General features: G+C 33.8%; 1 protein-coding gene and 1 pseudogene across 1 annotated transcript; one reads left to right on the top strand and one right to left on the bottom strand.

Annotated features, from left to right (window-relative positions):
* The first annotated feature begins 1,613 nt into the window (after positions 1 to 1,613).
* LOC128179907 (cysteine-rich venom protein Mr30-like) lies at positions 1,614 to 10,353 on the top strand (annotated as a pseudogene).
* Positions 10,354 to 10,731: 378 nt separating this feature from the next.
* LOC128179891 (leukocyte elastase inhibitor-like) lies at positions 10,732 to 12,328 on the bottom strand. Its single transcript, XM_052847579.1, has one exon. It carries the CDS (start codon positions 12,051 to 12,053, stop codon positions 10,929 to 10,931), a length of 1,125 nt encoding a protein of 374 aa, XP_052703539.1. The 5' UTR covers positions 12,054 to 12,328; the 3' UTR covers positions 10,732 to 10,928.
* Between the last annotated feature and the right edge of the window lie 6,221 nt (positions 12,329 to 18,549).

Here is an 18,549-nt window from a genome sequence, read left to right as displayed (position 1 = left end):
TCTAAGTAGATGTTAAAAAAATGCCAGTTATTTTCATTTGGGGCTTTACTTTCCAGACAGGAACTACATGTTTTTAGTTATTTCTATTTCGACGAATTAATGTCATAGGGGGCAGCTGTTGGACCAATATGAAAGAAATCCTTACCCCAGTCATTTTTTTGACTTTCACAGGTAAGACTAATTATTGACTTACATGTATATAGGTAAGAATACCAATTCATTGACGAATTCATTGTGTTATAATAATATTTTTGAGAACATGTATATTCTGTATTCTATGGTTGGTGGCATAATGTTTGTGGATTTGTTAAAACTGTATTTTGCATATAGGGAGGAAGTACTTAACGATGTATTAGTCGACTTAATGAAAAAAAAATGTAGTGACGAAATACAGTATCATACAGTGTTATAAAAAGTAAAATCATGACATGAACTTAAGGAAACAGATAAATTCATAATTAATACTTAGACAATTAAAAGTATAGCAGATTAAAACAATAGTAAAACAAGATAACTCACGACGGGTAATTGTTTTTCTAACATGTTCCATAGCATATCTTAAATATTTTTAATAGTTTACACATCAGAGTGATCACAAATCAACAGTATTTAGAGAAGAGGAATGTGTCCAAAAACTGTGCTTAAGGCAATATGAGCTGCAATTTTCATGTTAAATACTTTTTTTTACGAAAAGGTGTGTTTCTTCTAAAATGACAAAAAAATCATGCTGTAAGCTGTATTTTTCTGGGAAAAGCCGTTAAGAAGTTAAGAAGCCTGTATTGGAGCAAAATTGAATTATTGTCGTCCTGTACAACAATTGATTTGCTATATATTCTTTAGAAGAGAAATCTTTCCTCTGACAAAAATTAATGAAATTTTCAAACTTTATGCACCATAAAAGTGTAAGTTACATGCAGACCTCTCATACTAACAGGTTTCTGCGGCAAAATAAAATTCTAAAAAATACAGCTCATATTGCTTAAATGAATTTGGAAAGAAAACAAACTACTTTATCCAAGTAATTTTAACCTAATCCAAATGAGACATACATCTATAAGATATATAGATTAGTAAGGTTGAGAGATATGTTTGATTGTGGTTTTAATAAATATATTATGATTTCAAAACCGAACAATAGAGATTGTTATGCATGATTTTAATAGACCAAGACCACTTAATGTCACTGGGAGATGAATATTCCACACATCAAAGTTTGTCACTGATTCATCATAAAGAACCGTGGAACATTTTGTTTATTGCTGGCAATTTCATGACAGTCACAAGGCATATATTTATTTATTTTATTTAATTACAAAAGTTCTAGATTGAAACGATGGCTGTTGATATCATCTCCGGTGATTTGTAATGTCTATTAAATTTGATTTATTGACTTTAGAATGATTATTTCAACTTTTATGTTGTTTGTGGGTTTTTTTTTAATAATAAAACAACATATTCTTCATAAGGCAAACTATTTAATCTCTCTCTCTCTCTCTCTCCTCTCTCTCTCTCTCTCTCTCTCTCTCATTTAGACACGTAGGTTACATGTCAATCACATTCATAATATTCCCTGACCCAACCATAAACAACACCAATTATACCAAAGCATCACACATAATTAGAGCCCGATGTCTGCGTACGCGGGGGACACTCTGACAACATGGACAAGATGAAAACGTCCTACAAAATACTGTTTGTTATGAAGCACCTGTCTCTACTTGTAGGTGTTTTGTTCTTTCCTTGCTCTGGTCATCGCATCGAAAGATCTGTGAGTCTTGTGTTTATCTTTTTTCCAACTTTATTCTTTTATTTGGTGGTTTGTGTATCTCTATTCATTTACTTGTTTATTCTGTATTGTTGTGTATAGGAACTTCTGCATGCTTAAGTAACGCACACTTTCAATCGCCCATCTTCGCAAGCCAAGGGTTTCTGATCCGCATCGCGGATCAGAAATCCTGGGCTAGCGAAGATGTCAATCGCCATACATTGAACTTGCAAAATCTAATTAATCAGTAAAAAAAACTTTTAGTTTCTTGACCAGTGACCATCTACTCAAGTTGTAAAATATATTTTAAAAAATTATGAAATATTATTATTTTCCAAAATTATTTTATTATATATAAATTATTCTTATCATGAATTATTAAAAAGTCGAAATTATTATTGCTTGAATGACTATTGCTGTTTGTTTTTATGCTGAACAATTTGTTTTCAGACAAGTTGTGCTCAGAAATACCAGGTAATTCCAAATCATTCTGCGTGTTTACAAAAGACTGCCATTGCTACTGATTCCGGTAAAGTCTGTTTGTCTGTCTGTCTGTCTGTCTCTCCTTCTCTCTTTCTCTCTCTCTCTCTGTCAACTTATTGTGTGTGTATACAGATATATCGAGAAAACATAAAGAAATCAAGAACTGTAACTCTTACAAATTATGTTGACTGTCAAGCAAAAAGATAAATGTTGACTCTTCTTACCTGCAGGTATTTCTGATGAGGACAAAAATGTAATAGTCAGTAAACATAACGAGTACAGATCAGGTGTAAACCCGCGTGCTGTTGCCATGGCAAAAATGGTGAGTAAGAGTCACAAAACACAGCCCCCAACCGTTAAAATCGAACGTGATTTGTAATACTTGGAGTTGTAAGTTTGACCCATTAAATTTTCAATTACTAGAACTTAAATTTTGTACATCTACATTCATTGTAAATACCTTTATATATTAACTTATATCAAGATGGTTCGTATGATTTTAATTTAAGTCTTGGGATGATGAAATAGCCATGATCGCTCAGAAGTACGCTGACGCCTGTAAGGGTCTCGTTCATGATGGAGGTCGACAGCGGAGTATTCCGGGTGAGTGAATCGAACGCAACTTTCCGTGTCGTGTTGCCTACTCGGGATGAGTAAATCGAACGCAGTTTCCTATGTATTCCTATTAGTAAGCTGATCATTTTATCGTGAGAAAACAAAATAAACGGTTTATATGTTACTTAATGTTGTCAAAATTTAATGAAGATATTATGATTGTTACTGATTAATCAACAAAGGCACTAGTACTGTTCTCTTTAGTTTCTTTTGACATCTGATTGCATGTCGAGAAAAAACAACGTTGTTATAATCATATTGAGTCTATTCAATTGAAAACGTTACCAATTCAAAATTGACTGCATGTATATTACACTTATAAATTAAATGGTTTGACACGTATACATTATCAGCTCAGCTAAAGGACAAGTGATGTTACAAAAATTAATGTTAAACATGGTTTAGAGGAAAATTGATCTTCGTCCTTTCTACATCAAGGTCGTTTCTCTGTGGGTCAGAACCTGGCCAGTGCGTCCTACGACCTGGCTTGGGCAGGCGTGATCAAGCTGTGGTATGATGAGGTCAAGGACTTCACCCTGGGGGGAAACAATGACTTAAAGAAAGTGGGCCACTATACCCAGGTATAACAAAAATGTGTATGTTTATAATAGAAGGACTGGGTACGTTGTATAGACAGTATTGCCAAACCAGTTGCAAGTAGCTGCGTTTCATGAAAACTTTAAAACTAATGGCAATGAATGCATTACAATATGTTTTTGTCTACTCGGAATCTGCTATGTTAGGTTATAAATTGATAACTAAAACGTATAATGATAAACAGATAGTAGAATCGAAAATATTAAAATTTATCAAAGTGGCAATGAGTTTTTTTTTTCATTTACATAATCAGGCACGTAGCATCAGGGCCCCCCCCCCCCCCCCACTTTGTCTCGCAGCAACAAATTTTTAAAAATTTACATATAAAAAAATGAATTATCATGGAGTTGGCCCCCCCACTTTTTTTTGGAAGTATGTAAAAAATTGTTACGAAAATTAGGAAATGAGGAGTCAAATTAAAGTCACCTTCTCCCCCCCCCCCCCCCCCCCCCCCCCCCCAGGATTTGGATTTTGAAGATTTGTGGAAACTTTAAATCTTGTTTTTTGGGGTTTTTTTCTGTTTTTGTTTTTGTTTTTTTGCTTGTCAAGAATTTTTGGATGAGTCTGGCCCCCCCTCCCCACTTTCAAAAACGATGCTACGTGCCTGATAATATATATACAAGATGTTTAATAAATATTAAAAACATAGTACGTTAAATGCTTCAACATATTTCAAATTGTGTCCCTATATAATTTTAATGTAATTCTCAAAGTACGTTGCAGAGAATATTTGCTATACCAATTACATCATTTATTTAAAAAAGAAAACAGTTACGTAACCATTTTGCGAAATCATATTTCATAATATTAAAATTACCTAAAAAAAATAATTATACTAGTTTGTCAAGTTATTTAATTTAAACGATGACGATGGCTTACCTTTATAATTTGATTAAGCATCCACATATAACCTACATGTTTTAACAATTATGGTCTATTTCTAGGTTATCTGGGCGACTTCCATAAAGATAGGTTGTGGGTTTGCCGTCTGTGGCTCAACGAGGAGTTACGTGTGTAATTACGGACCCGGGTCAGTAACCTCAACACAAACTTATAAGTTCTGGCGTTATCTCTGCCCATAATATTGTTTTTCTGTGTGGTTGTCTGTCTTCCTGCTTTGATGGCATTGATATTTACACGTTGTGTAGCTCGAATTGTCAAGTCGTATATAAAACGTCTAAACATTCGGTACATATAATTCAATAACCATATCCTTTTATTTCTTACTCAATGTAGTACTGCTTGCCCATTTGTACGTAATTTCTTAAATAATTCGATCTAAAATATCTCTTTTGTTTACCAAATTCTCATATGACGGCAATAATTGTCTGCTAAAAAAACACTTTTCTCACACAGACAGCATTAATTTTCTTTCTACCAGAAAAAAATACTCCCATACTAGGATGTAGGCATCTTGAACAAAATTCTATGATACACTGCCCCCCCCCCCCCTGCTTTTAATTAAATTAGATATACATGTAGTCAATTTTGTCCCAAAGTTACATGTATCCTGTACACATGACTATTTTCTTTACTGTCTCATACCTTCATACATGTAACAGTGCTAGCGTCCAAATATTGCTTGTGCGTCTGTTAGTTTGAATATATATCATTTACTCTATCAATGAAAAAAATATATAATTTATTTCCCAAAATCGTTTTATAGTTTGACAGTTCATCCCAGATAGGTTAGCACTATCTTTGTTTTGTAAAATTATATGTATGAACATAAACTTGCGTATTATTAGAGAGCAGGCGATGATAAATTTAAATTGTTTCGTTTTTATTCATGGCATGTTTTATACATTAAAAAAGAACAGCTAAATTCTTCTGATTTTGCAGAGGTAATCTGGACATAAATAACCCGTATGAATCGGGATCGTCATGCAGCAAATGTCCAAACAGCTGTAATGATAATCTATGTGGTAAGATATTACGTAAATTACACATTAGAAACGCAACGTAAATTAATTTGTTCGTGTTTATCTCTCACTTCTTTGTCCAACCTTAAACTGACAATATGAACAGTGATATCTTTTTACACACATATTTAATCAAGCATTAATTTTAAGGAGGTTGGGTGGTCAACATATTAAACATCAAATCTTTCTTAAAGTTTTGAATATGATTTTTTTCTAAGCCATCAAGTACTTTTTGTAAAGAGAAATTCCAAATATTTTACTTTATAAAAAATTAATATATTTCCGATAATTATCATACAAAGCTCTTTTTCTAAAGGAGATTTGTATAGTCTTAAAACGGCCTCGACTATCCAGCTCTCTTAAGGGCTTTAGATGAATCATTGATTAGAAATTTCAGCTTAACTGATTTAGAATAAAACAGTTATCTTTCGAAATGATAATTGAAATGAATATAATGAGCCAGGATCCTGCGTAAGGTGGTATGGGACACCGCCATATTGTGACGTACTTCCTATCGAAATAAACAATAAAATCAATTAAGTATAATTTTTAATTATTCTCTTTCTATACACTGTGCCGAGTTTTTGTTTTCACCACTTTTCGCTTATACTCTGTCCCAAGATATTTTGGAATCACATTTGGCTTAATTGCTTGATATTTATAAATACCTCAGGATTCAAACGATGTTCATTCAAAAGTATGAAAAATTTCCAAGATATCTCAGTCAAAACGCCCCTGTTAGCTTATCAGGTTTCAATACAATGCTAAAAAGTGTGATGTCTACGGAGATTTTGTATTGCAGCAAGCCCAGATGATAACGTTGAAATATTGCGCGATGTATTCCGAGTGTATTCCGAATGGAGAAAAGATGTAAACATTCCCCATTATAAATCTCCGTAAGGAATCTGTTTTCGTTCCTGTGAATTTTTCCAAGTGAAAGATGATAATGTGTCAATGAAATTATCTTGGAAAATATCCCTTTCAACTATTTCAACTGCACTTCTTTCACAGGTAAGTGTATTTTTATTACAAATCGTCCAAATGTGCTGCATGAATATCTTGGGACAGACTATAATAGCTCGCTTTGCTCGCCGGCGCGCAGCGCCGGCGAGCGAAGCGAGCTCTAAGAACCAGTGTGCGCGGGAAAAAGAACGAGCTAAACCTATAGTTCATCAAACAAAATTTTTTGTCTACGTCCCATAATGCTCTCTAATGTTTTCACCCGTGGTGCTATGCCAAAAATGGCCGACTTTTAACTTGTATTTTACAGTGGCTTAAAGTTTGAAGACACGTTTTGAGTACCGCATATGCTATGGCGAGACTCAAAAGATTTGTTACATTCTTCCATACCTCCGTATTGAGTCGAGAAACGTAAACAAAGACGATCAAAGTCATGGATGACGTCACAGTGCACTCGCGCTATATTTCCCGCGATAAATTTAGAGGTGGATCAAACATCTGTAATGCGTGTACTAGCTATTCCAGAATAGACTGCGATACCTGCCTCATTGACGGATGACTTGTTTTTAATTTTTTTTGATATAGAGATTTTATGTATATATAATTATATTAGCAAGAGCCATACTTAACTGTCAAAACGATCCATTTTTAAGCTAATTGTGCATGCATGAGTAGGGAGGAAATAAACAATAGGACATTTTGAAATATATATAAATAAAAAGGATTAAAATGAAAAAATAAACAGTTAAAAAAAATTATGTAGATATTGCATATAGTCAGACCATTAAATTTAAATGTGGGAAATTACACACCTACAGACAGGAACCGGTCTCTCTCTCTCTCTCTCTCTCTCTCTCCTCTCTCTCTCTCTCTCTCTCTCTCTCTCTCTCTCTCTCTCTCTCTCTCTCTCTCTCTCTGGGAAGGGGCTTGCGCTGTATGTATCATAACCATTAAAATTAGTACATTTGGCATACTTGTTGTAGAGCAATACTCTCTCAAAAATTCTTTGACGTTCGTTGATACCTAAATAAAACTTTAAGTTGACAATGATGCAAGGTATGTGTAATTCTTGCTGCGCTCGCCATAACGGTAGCACCGTAAAACATATTATTTCGGTAATAATAAATACCTTTGTGCTTAATCTACATTCATCTTTAATATGAAAAATGTCCAGATTATCTGTTTTGAAACGCCCCCTCTAACGCTTCAGGTTTCAATACACATCCCAAAATAAAAAGTCTACGGGGATTTTGCATTGCATCAGCCATTAATAAGCCCGGATGATAACGTTGAATAATTGCGCGAGGTATCCCGAGTACTTCCAAATGGAGAAAAGATGTAAACATTTCCCATCATAAATCTCCGTAAGAAATTTGTTTTCGTTCTTGTGAAATTTTATGAGTTAAAAGGGATAATTTGTCAATGAAGATATCTAGGATATTTTCCATTTCATTGATTTCAACTGTACTTCTTTCACAGGTATGTGTATTTTTTTTTAAATCATCAAAAAGTGACGGAAGCAATTACTTGGGGCAGACTATAACAATTGGTACCTATCAGCGTAGCGTAACGGGTTAGAGCGTTAGCTACTAAGCTATTAGTCATGAGTTCGAATCGCACTGGGGCTTTTATAATTTTCTTAAAGCATATTTCTGGGTCAAATTATGTTACATTTGAAAATTCTAAAACAGTGAATTATACATTATGATTATAATTTACTTTAATCCAAATTAATATCGACAGGTGTCCCATACCACCTTAAATTGAGTGTTTACTATATCTGGACTATTTTCAGATTGTCAAGGCAAGGCATGTGAGAATGGAGGAACTATGGACTTTAATGCGTGCGCATGCACCTGTAAAACACCGACCACAACTTATGTCGGTCCGTCCTGCCAGTGTAAGTACAGGCTGAGTAAGAAATTACAAATCTCGCGCCACGTGAGATTTCGTCAGATATTGTACTTCTGGAAACAAGCGGCCATAATACAGCGGCGTGTTATCTGAATTTTTTTTTAATTCTGCAATACTTAATTGTACCTAATTGCTTTATACGTACATGTACGTGCCTGTTTATATTTTTTTTTTAGAAGTGTCTGACCATATTCTTGATATCCTAGGGCTATTGGCTTCTGTCAGTGTACACGTAGAGAATGCAAATTGCTTTTGATATTTATATTCCGTGTTCAATTTCTTTTTAATGTAAAAAAAACATTACCTAAATACATTTAATTATTTAGAGATACAAGCTCAAATATTATGATTTATAGGTTTATAAAAAAAAATGTAAGGGCAATTTAAACTGGACGGAACAAAAGGCAATCATTTCCTTGAATACTAGCATGTTGTATTATTTCCATAATCAGCTCAGTCTGTAATAATAATAATGATAAATTTTCGTTGTTGTTCTTTTTTTCAGTGAACTGTACCGGTCAAAAGGACCGTTCCTACATCTGCGGCCCACAGTTCACCCCAGCAATGTGTGACAGGTTCACTAATGTCCCCCAGGACTGTCCCACCATGTGTAAAGTGTGCCCATGTAAGTCCCTGACAAACACTTTTACATATTGCAAAGCGTTCCCATGTAAGTCCCTGACAAACACTTTTACATATTGCAAAGCGTGCCCATGTAAGTCCCTGATAAACACTTTTATATTAAATGCATTGTATTATGTACCCAAGTAAGTCCTTGATAAACGCTTTTATATTATAATTCACTTGTATATACTAGTATACACGTATACTGTAAACCAACTGTTAAGGTGGTATGGGACACCTCAATATTGTGACGTGTTTACTATCGAAACAATAAAATCAAGTATATTAATTTTATGAATATTTCCTTTTCCGAAATTGTTACTTAACAGCTTAGCGCAATTGGTTATAGCGTTAACTACAAATCTGTAAGTCATAAGTTCGATTACCGCTGGGGCTTTAATAAGTTTTAACTTTCTAAAAAAAAAATTGAAAACTTATTTCTTGGTTAAATATTGTGAAATTTGAAAATTCTAAATCTGTTAAAGTATATTGATATTTCTTTTCTTTTGTCCACATTAATATCGACAGGTGTCCCATTTCACCTTAAACGCGTGCAAGAATTTTACGCGACGTTCTCGAGTATCTCGTCATTACAAAATAATTCTCACCGCGACAGTGATATTTGTTTTATGGAACGATGTGGAATAGAATGGAAGCTTTTTTTTAAATAAGGTTTTATAAGTTTTGGTATGGAATGGTTACGGTGATACTGTATGGTTTTATGACACGCTCTGGTATAGAATTGTGACAATAAGTACAATTTGTTTACAGATGCTGGGATCGGATTCGCGGCACCTGACGGGGGACAAGAACCAGTCAAGTCAAATACACGGTTATCGATCTTAACAACGATGATTGTATTGATTTCATTTCGATTAATTTTCTGAAAATGAATGTAAATGATATCGTGTTATGTTTTTGTGTCAGACATTTTTGTATGAAATAACTGATACAGTTTTTTAAGGAGGAGGGGGTCACTATAAATATCTCTGGACCACACTTGTCAAGATTCATCGGTAAAAGAAGCAATGGGATAAAATTGAAGAATAAATAATAATAATAATAATAACCTAACAGATTCTTACCCTTACACCATAAATCCTGGTTCTATATGGGGGGGGTGTTATCTCACAATTATATAGAGGCCCCCTTGTTCACCAAAACTATGTGCATATATGTACGTTATTTGTCTGCTTACAGACAGTAAACTATAAAAAATCAACTTTAACTCAAATTTATACCCATAATACATGGCCCCTGGTAAATAGGGTCTTAACTTTTTAATGTTTATTTTGCTTTGTATCTGTAGTTTTATCAGAAAATTAAAATGTTGAAATCTTTACGACCGACACACCAAATCTGTTTGTCGGGTCACCCTTAAATCTTAATTTATGTTACTTTACTGCTCAATGTAACGTCATGTATCTTTATAAATGTACAATATATTATGACAATAAAGAAAAAGAACAATTATTATTCTATTGTTCTGCTTATATTTAGCCAATATTTAAACGTCCTTATATTTTTCTGTTTCCAATTACATGGTTTTATACACATTCGATACATACAATCATATAAAATACTGTTTTTTGCTATAGCGTAGCCTCAAAACTTTTCATCCATGGCTTGCTATTCAACCCTGAATGAAATATTTAAACTATTAAACAATGCCAATTTTGTTTACATTCAAGAATTGCAGTTACACGTACCATCTAAAATATCTCAAAGGTATTAATCATTGGTTACTTCTTTATCAGATGTATGTGTTTACAGTTTACTTCAGGAAATAGAGTTGTCGAACTTTGCCTAAATCCAAAGATTATTTTAGAAGTGAGATAATAAACAAATTGATATTTCTCAGCCTTTTATAGCACTGAATATTATGAATAATTCATAGTACAAAATATATGTGAAAACAATTATAACAAATTAAATGTACATGTCAAACATTGAAAGCTATAAGAAATTTATACAAGATCATGAATTATTACAATAAATTTTGATAATAGAATTTAGTTCGTAAAAATTATGGTTTACATTTCATGATATTAGTTGTTTGGTTTCAAGAAGCGACCGATAAACAATACAGTTCCGGTCGAATTGTCTCTGATCAGGAAGAGGAAGGGGTGGTCCGCTTTAAACACCATGGGTTCTAGTGGCATGCACATAAACCTCATCATCACTGCTGTAGCAGCGGCGGCTTCCGTGCCCTCCTCGTTGACCTCAACAAACGCTTTGTGAATGACGTCAGATACATGAGTGCCATCTGGCGGGTTTCCCATCATGGCGCCGAAGTCGGCTTTTCTGGAAAAGATATCGGTGATTCCCATCCCACCAAGAACTTTATCCAGTTGAAACGAGCTTTCTAGTTTGAATTTCGGTATGGATACAATGACATCCTCGCTGTACATTTCCTTTGTTAGTTCCCGAAACGTGTCAGCCGACAAGCTTGATTCCAATGACGACAACCCGTCAACCTTGTTCGGAAGAATAATTAGCATACTCAGTTCCCCCCCTTTGTATGGAAGATCCAGAACTTGGCAATCCAGTGATTTGGACATACCAATTAGCCACTTTTCCTTTTTCATATTCATCATTTCAACCGTGCCCGACTCTGTCTCGGATATTCGAAATGGTTCGTTCTTTGTATTCGAGGCCTTGAATGCATTTTCCCAATCCCCTTTGAAGTAAATAGCATTGGTTAAAACAATTAACGAAAGGGAGTTAATCCCTCCCTCTGGAATCAATTCCTTGATTTTATTGTTGGTCTGGTCCTCAACCCAGGTGTTGATTCGAGTTCTCGACCCTTCCGGGTTTCCCACAAAATCCAACAATTCTATTTCACTGTTGTAATAGTCTAGCGATTCCTTTTTATATGACTCTTTTATCTCCAGACCGAGTTTGGAAAATATCCGGTTGGCTATAGCGAGCTTTGCCCCGACCTTAGACTTTCCCGTCAGGGTGGCGTGTAGCTTTTGATACGCCTGGTGCGGGTTAGGAACTCCCGCTACTCCCAATACATGTTTTATCTGCTCCTCGGATTCCCCTTTGGCGCCCAACATCGTTAACATAAGAGCCGCCGATACACTGTAGGGTGACATAAACAGATTCCCACCCCCTTCGCATAGAACTCGATAGAGTTTAAAAGAGAAGTCTGTGACTGCACTCTCCATGACTGATCTTGTAAAGATCCAGTTGAAATTAGAAAATCTTGTAGAGCTGATAAATTCTATCACTTCCTGTCTCTTTCCGTGTTTATCTCCGTTCTGGCGTGATTCCGTGGGATTATGCGGATTATGCGGATTTCACAAACTGCACAGATCGTCTGCCACTTTTATAGTGTGCAATAAAGCTGTAATTTTATTTACCTGTGTTGCTCGATAACTATGTGATACCTGCACTACCTGGTCATCCCTCACTATGTTATTTATAATCCTCCGTCTTGTTTACAATTGTCATTCATTTTGACCTGTAGATGGGGCTCCCCACAGGGTTTCCGTATACAAGCTCTCTATACGTGTATAACACGTTTATGGGCTCAGTACTGTACAGCGTTGGTATTTTAAAAAGTATGCAATAAAAAGGAATTTTAAATGTAGTTAATCATGATAAGTTCTTTGCCCAAGTAGCCTATGTGAAACAAAGAAGATTGCAGCTAGTGGTATTTTTGTTTTCTTACAAGAGATGTACCGTAAAAATCAAACTCAATTGTTTTGTAAAGGTGTATATTTGAATAGTATCGACAGCTGAAAATATAGTATGAACTCAACAAGCGCAATTATACATACATATATTAACGATAGTGTAGACTGAGAGGCATGCACATGTGCAGCTCAACATGTAGTGATAACATATATAGCATATACGCTTGCATCTATTTTTGTATATAATACTGAATTATTTAAGAAAAGAGAGATCTACTTCAAAACATGTACTTTTACAGTTTTAGCTTTTATTTATCTCACGCCATTATGTTTATATCCTTAAAAAAATCCTCAAAATTTTAGCACACACTTGTATTGGTACAAAAGTAGACTTTTGATTAACTATACATGCGTAATGTTCTGTAATTTGTCATAATGTTAAATGTATAAAAGAATAAAAATTATGTTCGAATAAAAATTAAAACACTCTATGTACAATCAATGAATTGTGCTAGTTTCGTTAATTTCTTAATTGTTGTTGTTTTTTGGTGGTTTTTTTTTTTGTTTTGGTGGGGGGGGGAGGAGGGGGATTCTTTTTTTCTATTTGTTTTGGAAGGGGGAGGGTAGGGTTTAAAAGATAAGGCAAGCTTTCTTTATATAAAGCAATTGGAGGGGGTAGGGTTTAAAAATAGGGCAAGATTTTTGAACATTCAATACTCAAATAATTTTAGAGTAAACATCTGCTTATTAGCATATTTTTTTTAAAGAAACAAATTCCAAGATTCCTAAGAAATTTATACTAAAGACGTGTATTAGTGGTTTATCGCAACAAAAATTGAATTCTTTCATCATGATCATCGTTACATAGAAACTTGAAATCCTAAAGAAAGTAACGAATGTAAAATCAAATTTTAAACACCTGCTTCATATGACTTACAAATATTTTAGTTAAGAATTAATGGAATACATCTTAATGAAGTAAAACCTAGGACCAGTGCATACATGTATATGATGCAAGGTGAAACATTTTTATATGCTAGTGTCTAAATAAAAGTTTTAAATATTATTAATAAATACCTAAACTTAAGAATATATATTATACTATATAGACAAAACAGAGAGAGAGAGAGAAAGAGAGAGAGAGAGAGAGAGAGAGAGAGAGAGAATATGACTGTATAATACACATTATATCAACACATCTTAAAAAATACCTATCAATAATTATACAATGTAAATATTAATTTAAAATTTAAGAAATGCGTTTATTCATTCGAGAGAAACACAAATTAGCATTACTATCTACACCAGTAAGGACAGCGGATTTCATGGCACAAAATGTCCGACATTATATTGGTGAATGTATTACAGTTATTGCTGAAGATTTTGTAATTTCCAAATTGTATATGATAATTCTTTGCACACTTGACTATGCAGTCAACAGAAAGATAAGAGAACCCAGCTGGAACAGGCAAATATGCCGACGGACAACTTTCAGAAAACATAGGATAACCCTGGTACTCGATCCGCGTACCATTGAGTCCAAATTCCAGTAGCACGTTTTCGTATGACAGATAAGAATGCGACATATCTATCGCAGGAACTTGAAAAGCTCTTCGTTTTCTTCCGATAAGAGCCATGTTTATACCAGTTTTTCTAAAATTATTGGTTACTTCTTTATCAGCTGTATGTGTTTACAGTATACTTCAGGAAATGGAGTTGTCGAACTTTGCCTTGTATTGCAATGAATATTATGAATAATTCATAGTACAAAATATATGTGAAAACAATAACAAAATAAATGCACATGTCTAACAATGAAATTACAATGTATAAAGAATTTATACAAGATTGTGTATTAATACAATAAATTTTGATAATAGAATTTAGTTCGTAAAAATGATGGTTTACATTTCATGATATTAATTGCTTGGTTTCAAGAAGCGACCGATAAACAATACAGTTCCCGTCGAACTTTCTCTGATCAGAAAGAGGAAGGGGTGGTCCGCTTTAATCACCATTGGTTCTAGCGGCATGTTCATCAGTCTCATCATCACTGCTGTAGCAGCGGCGGCTTCCGTGCTCTCCTCGTTGACCTCAACAAACGCTTTATGAATGACGTCAGATACATGAGTGTCCTCTGGCGGGTTTTCCATCATGGCGCCGAAGTTGGCTTTTCTGGAAAAGATATCGGTGATTCCCATCCCACCAAGAACTTTATCCAGTTGAATTTTACGTTATTATATTTTAATGTTATTTTCAGTTTACTTTCTATAATACGATTCATGCACATTGTACTCTATATGTGTTTATTTACAACCCGGGACATATTATTAATTATCGAAAGATAAGTTTTCTTTTATTATATTGAAAACCTTAACCCAATATCCTATTAAAGATAAGGACATTTCATGTCTTATAAAAGTGTTCTAATCATACCAATATTTCATTAAAAAAATATGTTTATATCTTATCTTAATAAACCGATTAGTTAAACGTACGTAACAAAATTTATAACGTATTCATATTTTTGAAAATTGACATTTCAATAACAAACACAAAAATAAAAAAAGAAGTGAGATATTTCATTGTAGTTTCAATAGGCTAGCTAAACATCTTAATGGTCGTGTAAACCTAATTATTTTTTAGGGTCAACGGTTCCGTCCTGATCAAAGATGAACGTTTAAATATGAGATTGTATATATTGTAACAATCACATATATCAGGTTAGCTTTACGGCCCTGTATTTTAAACCCGGCTTGGTATTACCCACAATTCTATAAAACACGTGATCGTTTGTGACGTAGTAGAATCGAGCCATTTTCTCAGGTGTGCGGTCGTGCTGCGAGAGGGGCGCACGATTAATCTACTATCATGTCTATGCATATAGCTGCATAACTTACTTCATAACACGGGCACGGAAACAGACCGTGGTGAGTACTGTACAGTGCATTCGATATGTATTCTTGTTATCTTTGCGTATAAAGTAAAAGTTTGTCGTTTAACCTTTTTTTAAATATAGCTTGGTTAGCGTTCACAAAACTTACCTGTGTTGTTCACTCAGGTGTGACAGTGGAGAGAAAGTTTAAATACCCCATTCTTATTTCTATCGATAATGTTAAACGCCTTTTGTATTTTTATTTTTACTCTCCTTATAAACGTATTTTTGTAATGTGGAGATACTTTTTTAGTAAAATGAATTATATGTTGTGGGCGGAAGTGATTTCCCGGAAGTGGAAGCCATATTGGTTTAAACTGTGTTTACATGTTACCATGCATATGTATTTCAATCATTATAGACAGCTATAAGATATTATATACTATAGTAATAGAATAATGTTGCCTATGGTTGTTGCCTACATGGATTTACATGGATTTATATACTGTGCGTTTTGATACAGTTGATTTATTAGTGTTGACTTTGTAGCGTTGTGACAGTGGTCGATGAGCATGATGATGATGTGGCACACGTTTGGATCCATAGAACTGTTTCACTACCACGCCACACCACAACCAGTTCTAGGACTACAGCCCCAGAAATTGTGATGAGGGTGGACATGTGATTGTGGTTTTTTTTTTAGCCACCAGCGTAGACGTTCGTATGTCGATGGTTGAGATAAGTGAAACCCTATAGCGATAGGACTAGTGGACAAGAAGTGTTCTTGGGAACGTTTGGCAACATATATATAGAATATAATATACAATACAATGGTGTTTGTAAACTGAACATTATGAATAAGATCATTTAGCTGTCTATTATTTAAAATTTATACAAGTTACATTGTATTGTTAAGAAGGGAATTTAATTTTTGGGGTTTAGATGTAAGCATTTAGTTTTTGAACGAACGTGAGTGTGTGAGTGAGGGTGAAAGTCAGTGAGAATTTGTAAATATTTTCTTTTGATTTATTTTCTTGTAAATAAATTCATTATTTGAAACTGTCTTGAGTGTTATTTGGAGATCGCCTGGCTCAACTACGTTACATATATGTTAAAAAACCCATTGATAGTACTCCTATTATTACGTACATGTATTACCTTCACCCTTTCAAGGACAGCTCAATAAGTCAATGGTCAAGCCATTTGGAGCGACAATTTTTATTATTTCGTTGTTTCTCGTGATAATATAACTTAAAGGAATTTACGTTATCTAGAACACATACGGTAATTTGAATAGTGAACCGACCACAAAAACTAAAATGCTGCTTTAAATCGTACGACTTTAGCGTGTATTATTATTTATTTCATTTCACTATTTGCCAACAGGGTTAAATAATATCAAAGTACTGAGATTACAGAAAGACGGGGTCTTGAAAGTTTGAATTTGTAATTGTCCTGAGTTTCCTCGAATAAGCTTCCAAAATTTATGAGTTTGAATTAGTTGTTACATTCTATGTTAGTTCGGCTTTTTTGCAATTGTCTGATACTTTGTCTAAATTTTTCTCAATCCCAGCCTTCATAATTGTAGAAAATTGACACAATGTAATAGATTATGTAAAATAAGACCCCAAAGAAAACTTTTAAAAATTACTACTAACCGGGAAAATCAAACAACTATTTCAAAGTAGATGATTTTAATCATTAGATTTATTCAATTTTGTGATCCAAGGGAAAATCCACAAGTCGGACGGTATCTGTAATAAGAGTTTTATTTAAAAAACCCCGAAAACTCTAAAACGGCTGAATTAACAAACAAAGTGAACATTTGTATATCGATAACAAACACAGGCACCTGACGTTAGAAATATTTTTTTACAATAAGATTCCAAGAACTTTGACAATAAAAAGATTTGTCATGGTCGCCAATTAAGACTGACTTATCTGACACGATTTTCTTCATTGTGATTCATGCAAAATTAATTGGTAAAAATAAATCCGTTCGCCACTTACTACTTTTTTGTGTAAACTCGTGCATCGATTCACGAATTACGATACAACCGTTCCTTTCCTTAAAAATTATACTCCGAAAATCAGAGACATAAATAACAGAGATTGTCAACTCTGCCATTAGCGTGTAAATGTTACGGGACCAGCCTTACTTTGAGAACTACAAGTGCAACAGCAATATTGTATATGTCATTAAATTTGAACCTTATAGTGAACATGAACGTGAACCTTTAAATATATTAAGCATGTTTTATTATTCAAATATTTACAAAAACTCTTCATTTAGTTTTTAAATTACTTTTTGAAAACTTATTGACCTTTCACAAAGTAATGGTAATTGTACTTTACTTTGTACTTTACTCATGTAATTGTAATGTAATGCATTACTTTTAGAAAATTAGGTAATGGTTATTTAATGCCCTAATTCATGAAGTAATGGTAATGTAATGCATTTTTTTACAATGTAATTCACCCCAAGCCTGATTCCAACTAAGCCGGAAACATGAACATTAACATTTAACTTGGTTCTTCAATCGATAAGATTGTGTATATAATATGATGTATAAGTCTTCCTTAATGTATAATCTAATATAAATTTTGCTTACAATGCATTGTTTAGAATTTAAATTCAGTTTAATCAACTAAAGAGCCAACGAACGAGAATGCAAATTCAGACTTGTTTTTATTTTATTTGTACAAAATTCCTTTCGAGGCGAACAGCAGTCATCCTGCAAGTAGACTGAGGCCAATGAAATACCTATTTGATTTGTAAAACAGCTGTATATAATCCGTCCCGATTTTAACCTCCGCTTGCGCTTGAAGTTTGGTAGTATAAAGGTGAAAGATTGTCAAAACAAAATTCAAAACTTTTCAAAAATGGCACATTGCGTTTGGGAACTTTAATTTCGATTCCACCATTAACCTCTTCTATTGCTTCATGAGCTCGTATACCAACTGAATCGTCAACGGCGATGTGCATTCAGTTACGTAACTCATTTCACTTTTGAACCCGAGCAAGAATATTTTGATTAATAAAACTATTTGTTTATTTTCTAAATAGAATTTTGTTTATACACAAAGGACTTAAAAAGATTTAATGCGTGTTTTTATAATACATATTTACTGAAATGCATGAAAACTTTC

Source organism: Crassostrea angulata, chromosome 4 (genome assembly GCF_025612915.1).
Source record: "Crassostrea angulata isolate pt1a10 chromosome 4, ASM2561291v2, whole genome shotgun sequence".
Lineage (NCBI taxonomy): Eukaryota > Metazoa > Mollusca > Bivalvia > Ostreida > Ostreidae > Magallana > Magallana angulata.
Note: the sequence above shows the minus strand (reverse complement) of the source record. Positions and strands in the feature narration are given on the sequence as shown.